The sequence below is a fragment of the Cherax quadricarinatus genome, unplaced genomic scaffold (assembly GCF_038502225.1).
Source record: "Cherax quadricarinatus isolate ZL_2023a unplaced genomic scaffold, ASM3850222v1 Contig1483, whole genome shotgun sequence".
NCBI lineage: Eukaryota > Metazoa > Arthropoda > Malacostraca > Decapoda > Parastacidae > Cherax > Cherax quadricarinatus.
Genome location: NW_027196509.1, coordinates 74,328 through 88,306, shown reverse-complemented (window position 1 = coordinate 88,306; position 13,979 = coordinate 74,328). Strand labels below are relative to the sequence as shown.

Genomic DNA, 13,979 nt, shown 5'->3' with positions numbered 1-13,979 from the left:
ACGTTTCGGTCCAACTTCGACTATTAAAAAATAGCTTACAAATGACATCAGAGATTAAGACAGAGGAAGGACCACCGCACAAAGTTTTGGAGTCTGTAGTTACCCTGTACAACAACTTGTGTCGTACAGAAACACGACAACGTGAAGGAAAAGCTTTATACATAGTTTAATGTGAACAATTATTCATAATATAACAATATGAAGATACTTAAGAAAAAAAGGTTAATAGTTTCGTGTTAAGTAAACATTTTTTTTAAATAAACATGTTAATTTATGCAAAAGTTGCAAACAGATAATCAGGAATAACTTGTTTCAACAGTAGGAAATTCACCATCAAGGAAGTCTGGTTATCAAGTCTGGTTATCAAGTCTGGTTATCAAGTCTGGTTATCAAGTCTGGTCATCAAGTCTGGTCATCAAGTCTGGTCATCAAGTCTGGTCATCAAGTCTGGTCATCAAGTCTGGTCATCAAGTCTGGTCATCAAGTCTGGTCATCAAGTCTGGTCATCAAGTCTGGTCATCAAGTCTGGTCATCAAGTCTGGTCATCAAGTCTGGTCAGTATGTCTGGTTATCAAGTCTGGTTATCAAGTCTGGTTATCAAGTCTGGTTATCAAGTCTGGTTATCAAGTCTGGTTATCAAGTCTGGTTATCAAGTCTGGTTATCAAGTCTGGTTATCAAGTCTGGTTATCAAGTCTGGTTATCAAGTCTGGTTATCAAGTCTGGTTATCAAGTCTGGTTATCAAGTCTGGTTATCAAGTCTGGTTATCAAGTCTGGTCATCAAGTCTGGTCATCAAGTCTGGTCATCAAGTCTGGCCATCAAGTCTGGCCATCAAGTCTGGCCATCAAGTCTGGCCATCAAGTCTGGCCATCAAGTCTGGCCATCAAGTCTGGCCATCAAGTCTGGCCATCAAGTCTGGCCATCAAGTCTGGCCATCAAGTCTGGCCATCAAGTCTGGCCATCAAGTCTGGCCATCAAGTCTGGCCATCAAGTCTTGCACCATTATGGTCTAGATGCCCAGCCCACTCTGGGACGTTGATATTTAACTCTTACAATGGCAATATAATCACTTTTAATTAAGTATAACACTAAATTACTTTACCAAAAAAAAAAATAGGTTGTCTCAATACCTGGAGACTTTTAGGCTACCTGTAAAATAATGAAAAAAAAACAGATTTACAAAATATACAAGTGAGAGCAAATATTAACTCGAGTATACCACTTGGAAGGCACCTTTGTTTACCCCATGAGGCACCTTTGTTTACCCCATGAGGCACCTTTGTTTACCCCTTGAGGCACCTTTGTTTACCCCTTGAGGCACCTTTGTTTGCCCCACCCCATGAGGCACCTTTGTTTACCCCTTGAAGCACCTTTGTTTACCCCATGAGGCACCTTTGTTTACCCCATGAGGCACCTTTGTTTACCCCATGAGGCACCTTTGTTTACCCTTGAGGCACCTTTGTTTACCCCATGAGGCACCTTTGTTTACCCCTTGAGGCACCTTTGTTTACCCTTGAGGCACCTTTGTTTACCCCATGAGGCACCTTTGTTTACCCCAGAGGCACCTTTGTTTACCCCTTGAGGCACCTTTGTTTACCCCATGAGGCACCTTTGTTTTACCCCCTTGAGGCACCTTTGTTTACCCTTGAGGCACTTTGTTTACCCCATGAGGCACCTTTGTTTACCCCATGAGGCACCTTTGTTTACCCTTGAGGCACCTTTGTTTACCCCATGAGGCACCTTTGTTTTACCCCCATGAGGCACCTTTGTTTACCCCCATGAGGCACCTTTGTTTACCCCATGAGGCACCTTTGTTTACCCATGAGGCACCTTTGTTTACCCCATGAGGCACCTTTGTTTACCCCATAGAGGCACCTTTGTTTACCCTTGAGGCACCTTTGTTTACCCCATGAGGCACCTTTGTTTACCCCATGAGGCACCTTTGTTTACCCATGAGGCACCTTTGTTTACCCATAGGGGCACCTTTGTTTACCCCATAGAGGCACCTTTGTTTACCCCTTGAGGCACCTTTGTTTACCCTTGGTAGAGGCACCTTTGTTTACCCTTGAGGCACATTTGTTTACCCCATGAGGCACCTTTGTTTACCCCATGAGGCACCTTTGTTTACCCCATGAGGCACCTTTGTTTACCCCTTGAGGCACCTTTGTTTACCCTATGAGGCACCTTTCTGTTTACCCCATGAGGCACCTTTGTTTACCCCATGAGGCACCTTTGTTTACCCCATGAGGCACCTTTGTTTACCCCATGAGGCACCTTTGTTTACCCCATGAGGCACCTTTGTTTACCCCATGAGGCACCTTTGTTTACCCCCATGAGGCACCTTTGTTTACCCCATGAGGTATCTATTGCCCCCAGTTTGTGTACCTTTGTTCTATTGTACAATTCCTTGTGTTCCAAGTTTCGATCTGCTTTCCGGTGTATTTCATAAAAAGTAATCCAATTTAGGTTTCTTTTTTCTAAGTTTGAACGTTAACGGAAAAAACGGCCTAGCACAAATTCCATATAAGCCAGAATTTTTGAAACTTGGTTTCATTAAGCCAGAAAACTAGGCTGGGAATGTCCTACCCCAGTATTAAATGGTTTTACATATAAACATAATTTTTAAGGGGTGGACCGGTAAACCAGCGGAAGGCCTCGGTCAGATGACCAGAAGCTCCAACTTCGGGTCATAATCTATGACCAGAGTTAGGAAACACTTGTTCTGTTTCCTGACGAACCTTGACTAACCTAATCTAACCTAACCTCCCCTCGTGGGGTGGCTGTGGTCTTCAGTGCCTTGAAGACCTCATCAACGAATCTGTAAAGAAAAAGTTGAAACATTTTAGTTCGGGTTATCTAATTCTTGTTGAAAAACTCTTCATTAGAAAGATGAAATCAAGCGAAATGAGTCGTGCTCCTCGAGTTCAGCTTTTCTCTGTAGAAAATTTCCTTTTCATTAGTATGGAACAATCGAGATGCAAAAAGCCTCATAACATTGGAAAAGAAATGGAGAGGCCAATAACAGAGGTAATGGTGCAACTAAACTAAAGTCACTACCTCTTAACTTCTATAATATAACACGTCGAATTGACCTCAAGTCAGAAGTTATAGTTCAACTTATGGTGGCGTTGAAAAGACACTGGGAATATTTCATTGCGTACGGATGGATCTGTGGAAATTGCAGATGACAGTCATCTCCAGATTTATGACGTATAAAGAAGGCATCACAAAAGTTTTTTCACAATTCCCTGGAGAAGACATCGTCAAAATCTTGAAAGATATCTTTCAAGAAGCCTGACCTTGAGTGGTTAAACTGTTTGTATACACTGACAGAGCTCCATCTGTGAAAGCAATTTGGGATTTGTCACTCACTATAAACAATGCAGAAAATCCCGACGTCTTAATGACTCTCTGGTTATTATATCGGGAAAATCTTTCCTCTGGAAGTGTGTAGCTGCGCTCTGTGGTTCTCAATGATGGAGTCCAAATTGTGATTTTCGTCAAGGCCACGACTTTGAACTCAAAAGGATTTACAGGTTTTGCTGGAATCACAACTCAATGAGCCAAGTGGCTCCTCAGCATGACAAGTGTAGTGCTCTCTTCTTCAACATAAACTGGAAGACTCTCACAAACAAACAAAGAAGCATCATGGTAGACACTAATTATTTTTCTTCAAATATATCTACAATAGTAATAAATTTGCAATTTCATTAAAACTTTGTACATTTCTTCTGATTAAAAAGTTGCTGAAATTAATTTTGATTAGTTATATAAAAATTTATCGCCATAAAATCAAAACTTAGACTTCCTCCTAAGAACAAACTGACATAGCAGGAGCCAAAATAAAATATTTTAATTATATACCCAATTTTGTAAATTTCTCTCTCACTGTGTACTCAGATGTATTCACCTCTGTACTCAACTAGATGTATTCACCTCTGTACTCAACTAGATGTATTCACCTCTGTACTCAACTAGATGTATTCACCTCTGTACTCAACTAGATGTATTCACCTCTGTACTCAACTAGATGTATTCACCTCTGTACTCAACTAGATGTATTCACCTCTGTACTCAACTAGATGTATTCACCTCTGTACTCAACTAGATGTATTCACCTCTGTACTCAACTAGATGTATTCACCTCTGTACTCAACTAGATGTATTCACCTCTGTACTCAACTAGATGTATTCACCTCTGTACTCAACTGATGTATTCACCTCTGTACTCAACTAGATGTATTCACCTCTGTACTCAACTAGATGTATTCACCTCTGTACTCAACTAGATGTATTCACCTCTGTACTCAACTAGATGTATTCACCTCTGTACTCAACTAGATGTATTCACCTCTGTACTCAACTAGATGTATTCACCTCTGTACTCAACTAGATGTATTCACCTCTGTACTCAACTAGATGTATTCGCCTCTGTACTCAACTAGATGTATTCGCCTCTGTACTCAACTGATGTATTCACCTCTGTACTCAACTAGATGTATTCACCTCTGTACTCAACTAGATGTATTCACCTCTGTACTCAACTAGATGTATTCACCTCTGTACTCAACTAGATGTATTCACCTCTGTACTCAACTAGATGTATTCACCTCTGTACTCAACTAGATGTATTCACCTCTGTACTCAACTAGATGTATTCGCCTCTGTACTCAACTAGATGTATTCGCCTCTGTACTCAACTAGATGTATTCACCTCTGTACTCAACTAGATGTATTCGCCTCTGTACTCAACTAGATGTATTCGCCTCTGTACTCAACTAGATGTATTCACCTCTGTACTCAACTAGATGTATTCACCTCTGTACTCAACTAGATGTATTCACCTCAGTGAGTTTACAGGGGGCTGATTCACAGTTCATAGCCCAGTCTGTTAGATCTTAACAATGTAAGATTAGTAATACTAATTTTATTTTTGCTTTAAAAGAAATACCTTGTAAACATTAGACTCCTCACGAACTAAGAGGGTTATAAATAACACCGCATCATGTCGTGTCGGTTCCAGTGTTATTTAACCCCAAACAAGACACTGGTCATCTTCATTAATACTGACACTATCACGTATCATGGTGCTGTTAACAGTGAAAGTGTATCAAGTAGCGGCGCAGTTGTCAGTGTAAAACTAACACTGTATAAAAGGGTATTTTTAGAGGTCAAACACACTTGGTGTAATAGTTTTCCTAATTGTCCTCAGCTTATTGGTAATGTGATGTTGTGTGTGGAAGGGGAGAATCCAGTGTTCCTTCCCTATTGTTGCTGAAGAATTTCTGTTATATCTGATGCAAATATTTGAGCATGTCTGGTGCTGGAGCATGTATCTTAGGTAATGATCCAGACTGATTACAGATATACGGACCCTTCGTGAGAAATGGAGTGTGCCATGGTGGTAACATGTGGAGAAAACGCCGGCGAGGAGCTGACAGGGTAAGCCACACACCCTCACGCACCAGCCACACACCCTCACGCACCAGCCACACACCCTCACGCACCAGCCACACACCCTCACGCACCAGCCACACACCTTCACGCACCAGCCCCACACCCTCACGCACCAGCCCCACACCCTCACGCACCAGCCACACCCCCCCCCCACACACCAGCCACACACCCTCACGCACCAGCCCCACACCCTCACGCACCAGCCCCACACCCTCACGCACCAGCCACACACCCTCACGCACCAGCCACACACCCTCACGCACCAGCCACACACCCTCACGCACCAGCCACACACCCTCACGCACCAGCTCCACACCCTCACGCACCAGCTCCACACCCTCACGGACCAGCCCCACACCCTCACGCACCAGCCACACACCCTCACGCACCAGCCACACACCCTCACGCACCAGCCACACACCCTCACGCACCAGCTCCACACCCTCACGCACCAGCTCCACACCCTCACGCACCAGCCACACACCCTCACGCACCAGCCACACACCCTCACGCACCAGCCACACACCCTCACGCACCAGCCACACACCCTCACGCACCAGCCGCACCTCACACACTAGCCACACCTCACACTAGCCACACCTCACACACTAGCCACACCTCACACACTAGCCACACCTCACACACTAGCCACACCTCACACACTAGCCACACCACACTAGCCACACCTCACACACTAGCCACACCACACTAGCCACACCTCACACACTAGCCACACCACACTAGCCACACCTCACACACTAGCCACACCTCACACACTAGCCACACCTCGCACACTAGCCACACCTCGCACACTAGCCACACCTCGCACACTAGCCCCACACACCCTCACCAGCTATACATCCCCACACCAGCCACACGCCCCCACACCAGCCACACGCCCCCACACCAGCCACACGCCCCCACACCAGCCACACGCCCCCACACCAGCCACACGCCCCCACACCAGCCACACACCCTCACACCAGCCACACGCCCCACAAACCAGCCACTACAACTGCACCGGCCGCATACCAGCCCCACACCCCCACACCAGCCACACACCCCCACACCAGCTACTCAACCCCCACACCAGCCCCACACCTTCACACCAACTACTTCCCCACACCAGCCACATCCCCTACACCAGCCACATCCCCTACACCAGCCACATCCCCTACACCAGCCACACCTACCACACTAGCCAATAATTCATTTCTTAACTGTTTTCATCAATTTTCAACATATATTACTAATCCGTAAAAATTCCAAACCACAGTTTATATCATAGAGGCGAAAAGTGCAGATGTTTCCTCTGTTGTGTGACTTTATAGTCACAATTTTTTCTCTCCTGACCTTTAGTATCTAAGTCTATTGTTGTTCTGTCACTGTGGATAAGACTATTGTCTGTATTGATGCTTTTGTTGATAGTTAATACGGATACAAGCCATTGAATCAAGCGTTGCCAGTAACTCATCCAGGTTTCCAGTTTCTTTATTAAGGTTTCGGATGTTTCTTCATCCATCATCAGAATCTGAAATGTATTACAGGAAAAGTAAGACACTATTTAAAAAAAGAAAAAAATCTTACATACCATGAAGTGTTAAGTAATACTTTAAAAAAAAACTCCAATATGTATATATTAAATTTCTGAGACTATTAAGCTTTTGAAGTCACTAGTCAATACAGCACAGTGAAAATTGACCATTAATTGAAAAATAGTTTTGCGTTTTGGTTTAGCGACCCCCCTCACCCCCTCCCCATGGATGTTCATCTACCCCTTTTTCCCGATATGAAGAGATAATTTATAAAGTCAGTTTTTATTGGGACTCTGTATTAATAAGAGATTTTTCTGCAACTTTATCTTTAACTTCAACCCACAAATACCTTAATTATCTGATGATTTTGTTGATAATCTTAATATATCCACAGAGTGACACAGAATATGAACCACAGCTGTCTCAAAGCCTGTGTCAGGGCGACCAGCTGCTCGTCTTCGCATCCTCTGGTACAGAACCTTGGCTGATGGTGGGTCACACCCCAGTTCTTTACATCTGTCCTGGCAGCCTTAGCTCCAGTCTTGAACATCTCTCAATCTTCAAGGTGGGGGAGGTGAAGGTATCTCCAGGAGCTCTACAACCCCGAAACACCAGTCTTGTTATAAATGTGTCAGAAATAGAGAAGACATTTATACTGCCTGAAGGGGCGTTCTCATTTCAAACCATTGACCCCAGCAATAACAAGTTTTCTATTGATTATCAAGATATTAATGCTCCGGCAGAGATGCAGCTTATAATAGAACAGGCAGCAGAAGTGATGTACGAGCCTCGAAGTATTGTAGCTCCGCGTATTTTTCTCAGCATGAAGAGTGTGAGAATCATACGTTTTTGTTCCCGAGCCATCATACCTTACATCCAGCCAGAGGCATCATTCCTTGAGGTTAAACTGACTGACATTCTAGTGGTAGAGACTCAAGCTATAAATATAGGAGATTTTAAAGCTATAAATATAAAAGAGCTGACACTGAAAGAAGCGTCGGTAGATGTGGCCAGTGATGGCGGTGGAGAAGTAATCTTCGAAGGTATTGAAAATGCTGTTCTCGAAGGGGCCGCCATGGCGCTCTCTCCCAGTGTCTCGCTCATACTGAATAATGTGAACATAAACTTTGCGGGTCATCGCGCCATATTTAACTACAACACCTCAGTTGCACCTCTTCTCAAGGTTCACCTGCAGAACCTTACAATCTCAACGCTGGCAAGTGCTGCGTTTTGCCTGGATGTTGCAAGTGCTTTTCTTGACAACGTGATGGCTGCAGATGGGGACGAAATATTTGCTTGCCTTCAGACTGGACTTCTGATGAGTGACGATGAGTGGCCAGGTATGGTGACCTGCTCAGGTCATCACCACTACCATAACAGTGCACTGTGTGGTGACCCTCGCTGCGAGTCCTGCCTCTCCGATCCCCCAAGTCAGTATAAGTGTGTTCTAGTATTTAGTTACTAATTTATCCTAGGCACATGTCCCTTGGACACTAAGCCTGTTGTATATACGTCCGTGTGAGTTGTGTGTATATATGTGTGTGTATGTGCATGTGTATACGTGCTGCCCGATTCATAAAGGAGGAGACCAAACAGACTTGAATAACTATAGGCTAATATCCAACTTACACCCTCTCTCTAAAATCTTCGAAAAATTAATTCATCAGTGAATCTATTCCTATCTCATCTCCCACAACATACTCAACCCCTGTCAATTTGGGTTCAGGCCTAATAAAAATACTAATGATGCTATTATACACATGCTAGAACATATATACACTGCAATAGAGAAAAAAGAAGTCCCACTGGGGATCTTCATTGACTTACGTAAAGCTTTTGATACAGTTGACCATGACTTGCTCCATATAAAATTGTCAACTACCTAAAGTCATATCTCAGCAACAGAAGCCAATATGTGCACACAAATGGGGCAAACTCTTCCGCACAGCCAATTACAATTGGTATCCCACAGGGAAATGTTCTTGGCCCTCTTCTTTCTCATATACATAAATGACCTACCAAATGCATCGCAACTACTCAAACCCACATTATTTGCAGATGACACCACATACGTCTTCTCTCACCCGAGCCCAGTCACGCTAGCCAATACTGTAAATACCGACCTCTTCAAGGGGGGCTCCTTGGCGTGGTGAAGAGGCTCTTGGTCTGAGGAATTAGCCCTGTCGGTCTTCTTCCTCAGACCGAACCTAATTACCCCCCATTCTCCCCTCCCCTATCCCATCCTCCCCATCCTCCCCTTTTTCCATTCCTCCTCCTCCTCCTCACCCCTCCCTTTTGCCCTTCCTCTTTTTAGCCTTCGTGATTTCTTCCACAGGCGCGCTAGTTCCTAGGTAGGGGAAAGGACACCGGGGTCGATCCCATTCCGTTGAGGTTTCTTGGCGGTGGCGTAGTTTGCCGTGGAATCTGGATTGCCTAGGGATGTCCCGATCCCTCTCCGGTATCCCGGAGTAGCTTTGGGTGTCTTTTGGGCGACGGGTGTATCTCTGGAAGCCACCTTTCGGATTCCGGGGGTGGTGGCTGAAGGAGGTATGCTTTGTGGCGGATATCCGGCCGCCCTCTCTTTTGTCCACCGAGGTAGCTCGGCAGATGTGAGGTTGCTATCCCGGATTGCTGGTTTACTGGCATGAAGGGTAGGGTATGGCACGGGTTCCATGCTGCATCTGCGCTACTAGCGGTGTCGAGTCCTCTTGGGCGCGGAGGGAGATTTCCGGCCCTTTCATTCCTCCTGGGAACTATTCCTCCCCGCTCCCCCCTTTTTTTATTCTTTTTTTTGTTTTTATTTTCTTTTCTTCTTTCTTTTTTTTTCTTAAAAACAAAAAGCAAAGGAGTAACCTAACCATGGCAGCCCTAGTCCATGAAACCACTACCCCCGGGCCCCTTCTTGATACCGCACCCCATTCTGACCCTGCCTTGTGTTTAGACCACTCTTCGGACACTCCTGATGCCCCTGTACCTCTTGCTGGTGCTGTTTCCTCACCCGCTTCAGGTACCGGGGCTTCGACTGACTCCTTCGATTTGTCTGAACTCCGCTCTCCTTTGACTATGCTTCCGGCTTCTCCCTCTACGGTACGGCAATTTTCAAATCGCCCACCCATTTCATGCCGGACCAACTCCGGTCCTACTCCTAAACGCCAACGTCAATCTCCTGATGATGCTCCGTCGTTACCTTCCCATTCTACTCGGAAACGACCGACACGTCAAGCACTCCCTCTCCACGCTCAGTTTCGGACCACACAATGGACTAAATTCTTTACTTTAAGACCAACTTCTTCTTCTGCCTACCTTTCTGACCATAGTATTGCCAAAGCGTTCCTGCGTCATGTTGGCAGAGATATTTCATTTCACGCTCTCAAGAGCGGTACGCGCATCGTCACTGTCCAGAATGCTACCCAAGCTCATGATCTTTCTCTCCTTTCGAATATCGATACTACTCCTATCACTATTGAAAAACATCTTTCTCTCAATTCTTGTAGTGGTACTGTCATTCTGCCCCATACCATAGTCCAACAGAATTTCCAGTCATGTGGCAATGACATTTTTGAACAGCTGGAACTCCAGGATCTCCCAATCCTCAAAGTAGACACTTATGTCCTTCCTGCCCGGGGGCGGAGACGTTACCCTTGCAATGTGGCTCGTTTAACTTTTGACAGCCGAGAACTCCCGTCCTCTGTATATGTCGCGGGACATCGGTTACAAGTTCGAAAGGTGATACCTACACCGCAACAATGTAGAAATTGCTGGCGTTTTGGTCACCCAGCGAAATATTGCAGATCTATGGCCGAATGCCCAGTCTGTGGTGCCGACAACCATTCTAATACATCTTGCAGTCAACCTCCATCTTGCCTTAATTGTAATGAAGCTCACCCTTCGTACTCCCGCCGTTGCCAGGTCTACTTAAATGAACGTGAAATCCGTTGCCTCAAAGAGGCAGAAGGTCTCCCTTATGCTATGGCAGTTACTCATCTCCGCCTCCAAGGGAGACTACCCCGTGTTTCTTATTCTCGTGTTTCCAAACATCCCCCCACTTCTGGGGTCCCATCTTCTGCAGCCTCCTCTGTTGTTACCCCTCCCATAGCCATTACGGCATCTAATCCTTTTGCTGTCCTTGGCTCTGACGTCCCGACTACAACTCAGTCTGTTCTCACATCTTCGCGTCCTTCCTCACAAGCCCCAGTATCGACAAGACCTCGTACGACACCTAATACCAATCGCCCCTCTACTCAGAAGTCCAAAAAATCCACATTGCTCAAATCTTCTTTGCCCCTTCCTTCCCTTCTTCCACCTCCACACGTTACCTTTCCAGTCTCTGTACCTAGTTCTTCCCCTCTCTCTGGCTCTATTACAAGTGTGGAGATTCACCCTCCTCCTCGTACTATGCCTTCCACCCCCGTCCCCTCCCAAGTTTCTCCCTCTTCTGTCACCTCCCAGGTTTCTACCTCTTCTGTCCCCCCCCACACTTCATCTCCAGTCCCTTACACTTTTCCCTCCCCCTCTACTTTGGTACAGTCCATTACTGTCCCAATCTTTACTCACCCTCCTCCTCCTATCTCCAATATGGTTTCCCATACATCTTTGAATTCAGAAACACTTGAAGCCATTTCAGAATATATTGCAGAGACTAAACCTTCAATGGACACTGATTCACTTCCTGTTCCTTCTCTTCCCTCTCCTCCATCTTCACAACCCCATTCTTCGCAACGCTCCGTTCCTTCGCTACTTGAACATCTTCCAATGCCACCACACGTTGACTTTTCTAACCCCTCTAGTCCGTAGGTGCCTTTACCTACAGATTCCTGATATTTTCTTCATCGCCAATCATGGCCTATTTACAGTGGAATATCCGCGGCCTCAGGGGTAATCGGGGTGAGCTTCAGATGTTGCTTTCCAGGTTTTCCCCTGTTGGTGCTTGCTTACAAGAACCAAAATTACACTCGGCTGTTTTCCAACCTATCTCAGGCTATAATTTATTGTATTCTTCGGATCCTTTCTCAGATGGGACCTTTAATGAAAGTGCCCTTCTTCTACGCAATGATATTCCGTACTGTCAACTATTTGTCCATACCTCGCTGCATTACACTGCAGCCCGTATCCACTTGAATAAGTGGTTTACAATATGTTCTTTATATCTCTCTCCTTCTCGAGCATTTTCTATCCCAGACTTTGCCTTTCTTGTTTCATCCTTACCACCACCACTTCTGTTACTTGGTGATTTTAATGCCCACCATTTCCTCTGGGGGGGGTCTCATTGTGACTCACGTGGCATTCAGTTGGAGGCTTTTCTTGCCTCTCACCCCCTCCATGTTTTAAATACGGGTACTCCCACCCATTTTGATCCTCGTACTCATACTCTCTCTTGCATCGATCTATCAGTCTGCTCTTCCTCCACTGCACTAGACTTCACCTGGTCTGTTCTACCAGACTTACATGACAGCGATCATTTTCCGATCATTCTTACTTCTCCTTCCTATTCACCACCTTCCCGTAGCCCTCGCTGGCAATTTGATCGGGCAAATTGGGATCTTTACTCACACCTCACTGCTTTTAGTGAGGTTCCTTCTTCATCCTCCATTGATGAGCTCCTACACATCTTCTCGACATCAGTTTATACCGCAGCTTCTCATTCTATACCCCAAACCTCAGGCAGGCATTCTCAGAAGTGCGTGCCTTGGTGGTCTCCTGCTTGTGCTCGTGCAGTACGTTTGAAACGTGCTGCATGGGGGAGGTACCGGTACAATAGAACCGCTGAGAGACTTGTTGATTTTAAGCAGAAGCGTGCGATCGCTCGCCGTGTCATCCGTGAAGCTAAACGCACTTGTTGGCGAGACTATGTTTCCACCATCACCTCTGCTTCTTCTATGAGTGCAGTCTGGAAAAAAGTGAGGAAATTGAGTGGTAAATACTCTCCTGACCCGGCTCCTGTTCTACGGGTCACTGGTGTTGATATAGCAAACCCTCTCGACGTTGCCATTGAACTTGGCACACATCTGGTCCGTATTTCCCGAGGGCTCCATCTATGCCCCTCGTTTCTTTCCTCAAAGTCTGCCAGAGAGTTAGTACCCTTGGACTTTTCTTCTCTCGGAGAAGAACAGTATAATGTGCCTTTTACACTTCAAGAACTGGAGGCAACGCTCTCAGCTTGCCGATCATCGGCAGCTGGGCCTGATGACATTCATATTCGTATGTTACAACATTTACATCGGTCAGCCCTTGTAGTCCTCTTACACCTCTTCAATCTTATTTGGGCACAAGGAGTTCTTCCCCAGCTGTGGAAATCTGCCATTGTTCTCCCTTTCCGCAAACCGGGTACTACAGGACATGATGCCTCCCACTATCGCCCCATCGCTCTTACAAGTGCAGTTTGCAAAGTGATGGAACGCCTCGTAAATCGACGTTTAATGTGGTATTTAGAGACTCACAACAGTCTCTCCGCTAGTCAATATGGCTTTCGTAAGGGTCGTTCTACCATAGACCCCTTACTACGCTTGGATACGTATGTTCGTAATGCCTTTGCGAATAATCACTCAGTTATTGCCATATTTTTTGACCTTGAGAAGGCATATGACACAACTTGGAGGTATAATATTTTGGCCCAGGCCCATTCCTTAGGCCTCCGAGGCAATCTACCATCCTTCCTTAAGAACTTTTTAACTGACAGACATTTCCGTGTTCGAGTCAATAATGTTCTTTCCCCGGACTTCGTCCAAGCTGAAGGTGTCCCTCAGGGATGTGTTCTAAGCACAACACTTTTTCTCCTTGCTATAAATGATTTGGCCTCTGTTCTTCCACCCAATATTTGGTCATCACTCTATGTTGATGACTTCGCTATTGCTTGTGCAGGCGCTGACTGTCACCTTATTGCAGTTTCTCTCCAGCATGCGGTCGACCGTGTTTCCACTTGGGCCACCACACATGGGTTTAAATTTTCAAGTACCAAAACTCACCAAATTACTTTCACTAGACGCTCTG

At 45.5% G+C, this 13,979-nt stretch overlaps 1 protein-coding gene across 1 annotated transcript in view; it reads left to right on the top strand.

The window, feature by feature from the left end:
- Window positions 1-5,310: 5,310 nt before the first annotated feature.
- LOC138850977 (uncharacterized) overlaps window positions 5,311-13,979 on the top strand; it is a 37,228-nt gene continuing 28,559 nt past the window's right edge. The window contains exons 1-2 of the mRNA XM_070081027.1: window positions 5,311-5,442; window positions 7,387-8,422. Of these exons, the coding sequence (XP_069937128.1) occupies window positions 5,410-5,442; window positions 7,387-8,422 (1,069 nt within the window). The 5' untranslated portion in view covers window positions 5,311-5,409. The remainder of the gene's footprint in view (window positions 5,443-7,386; window positions 8,423-13,979) is intronic.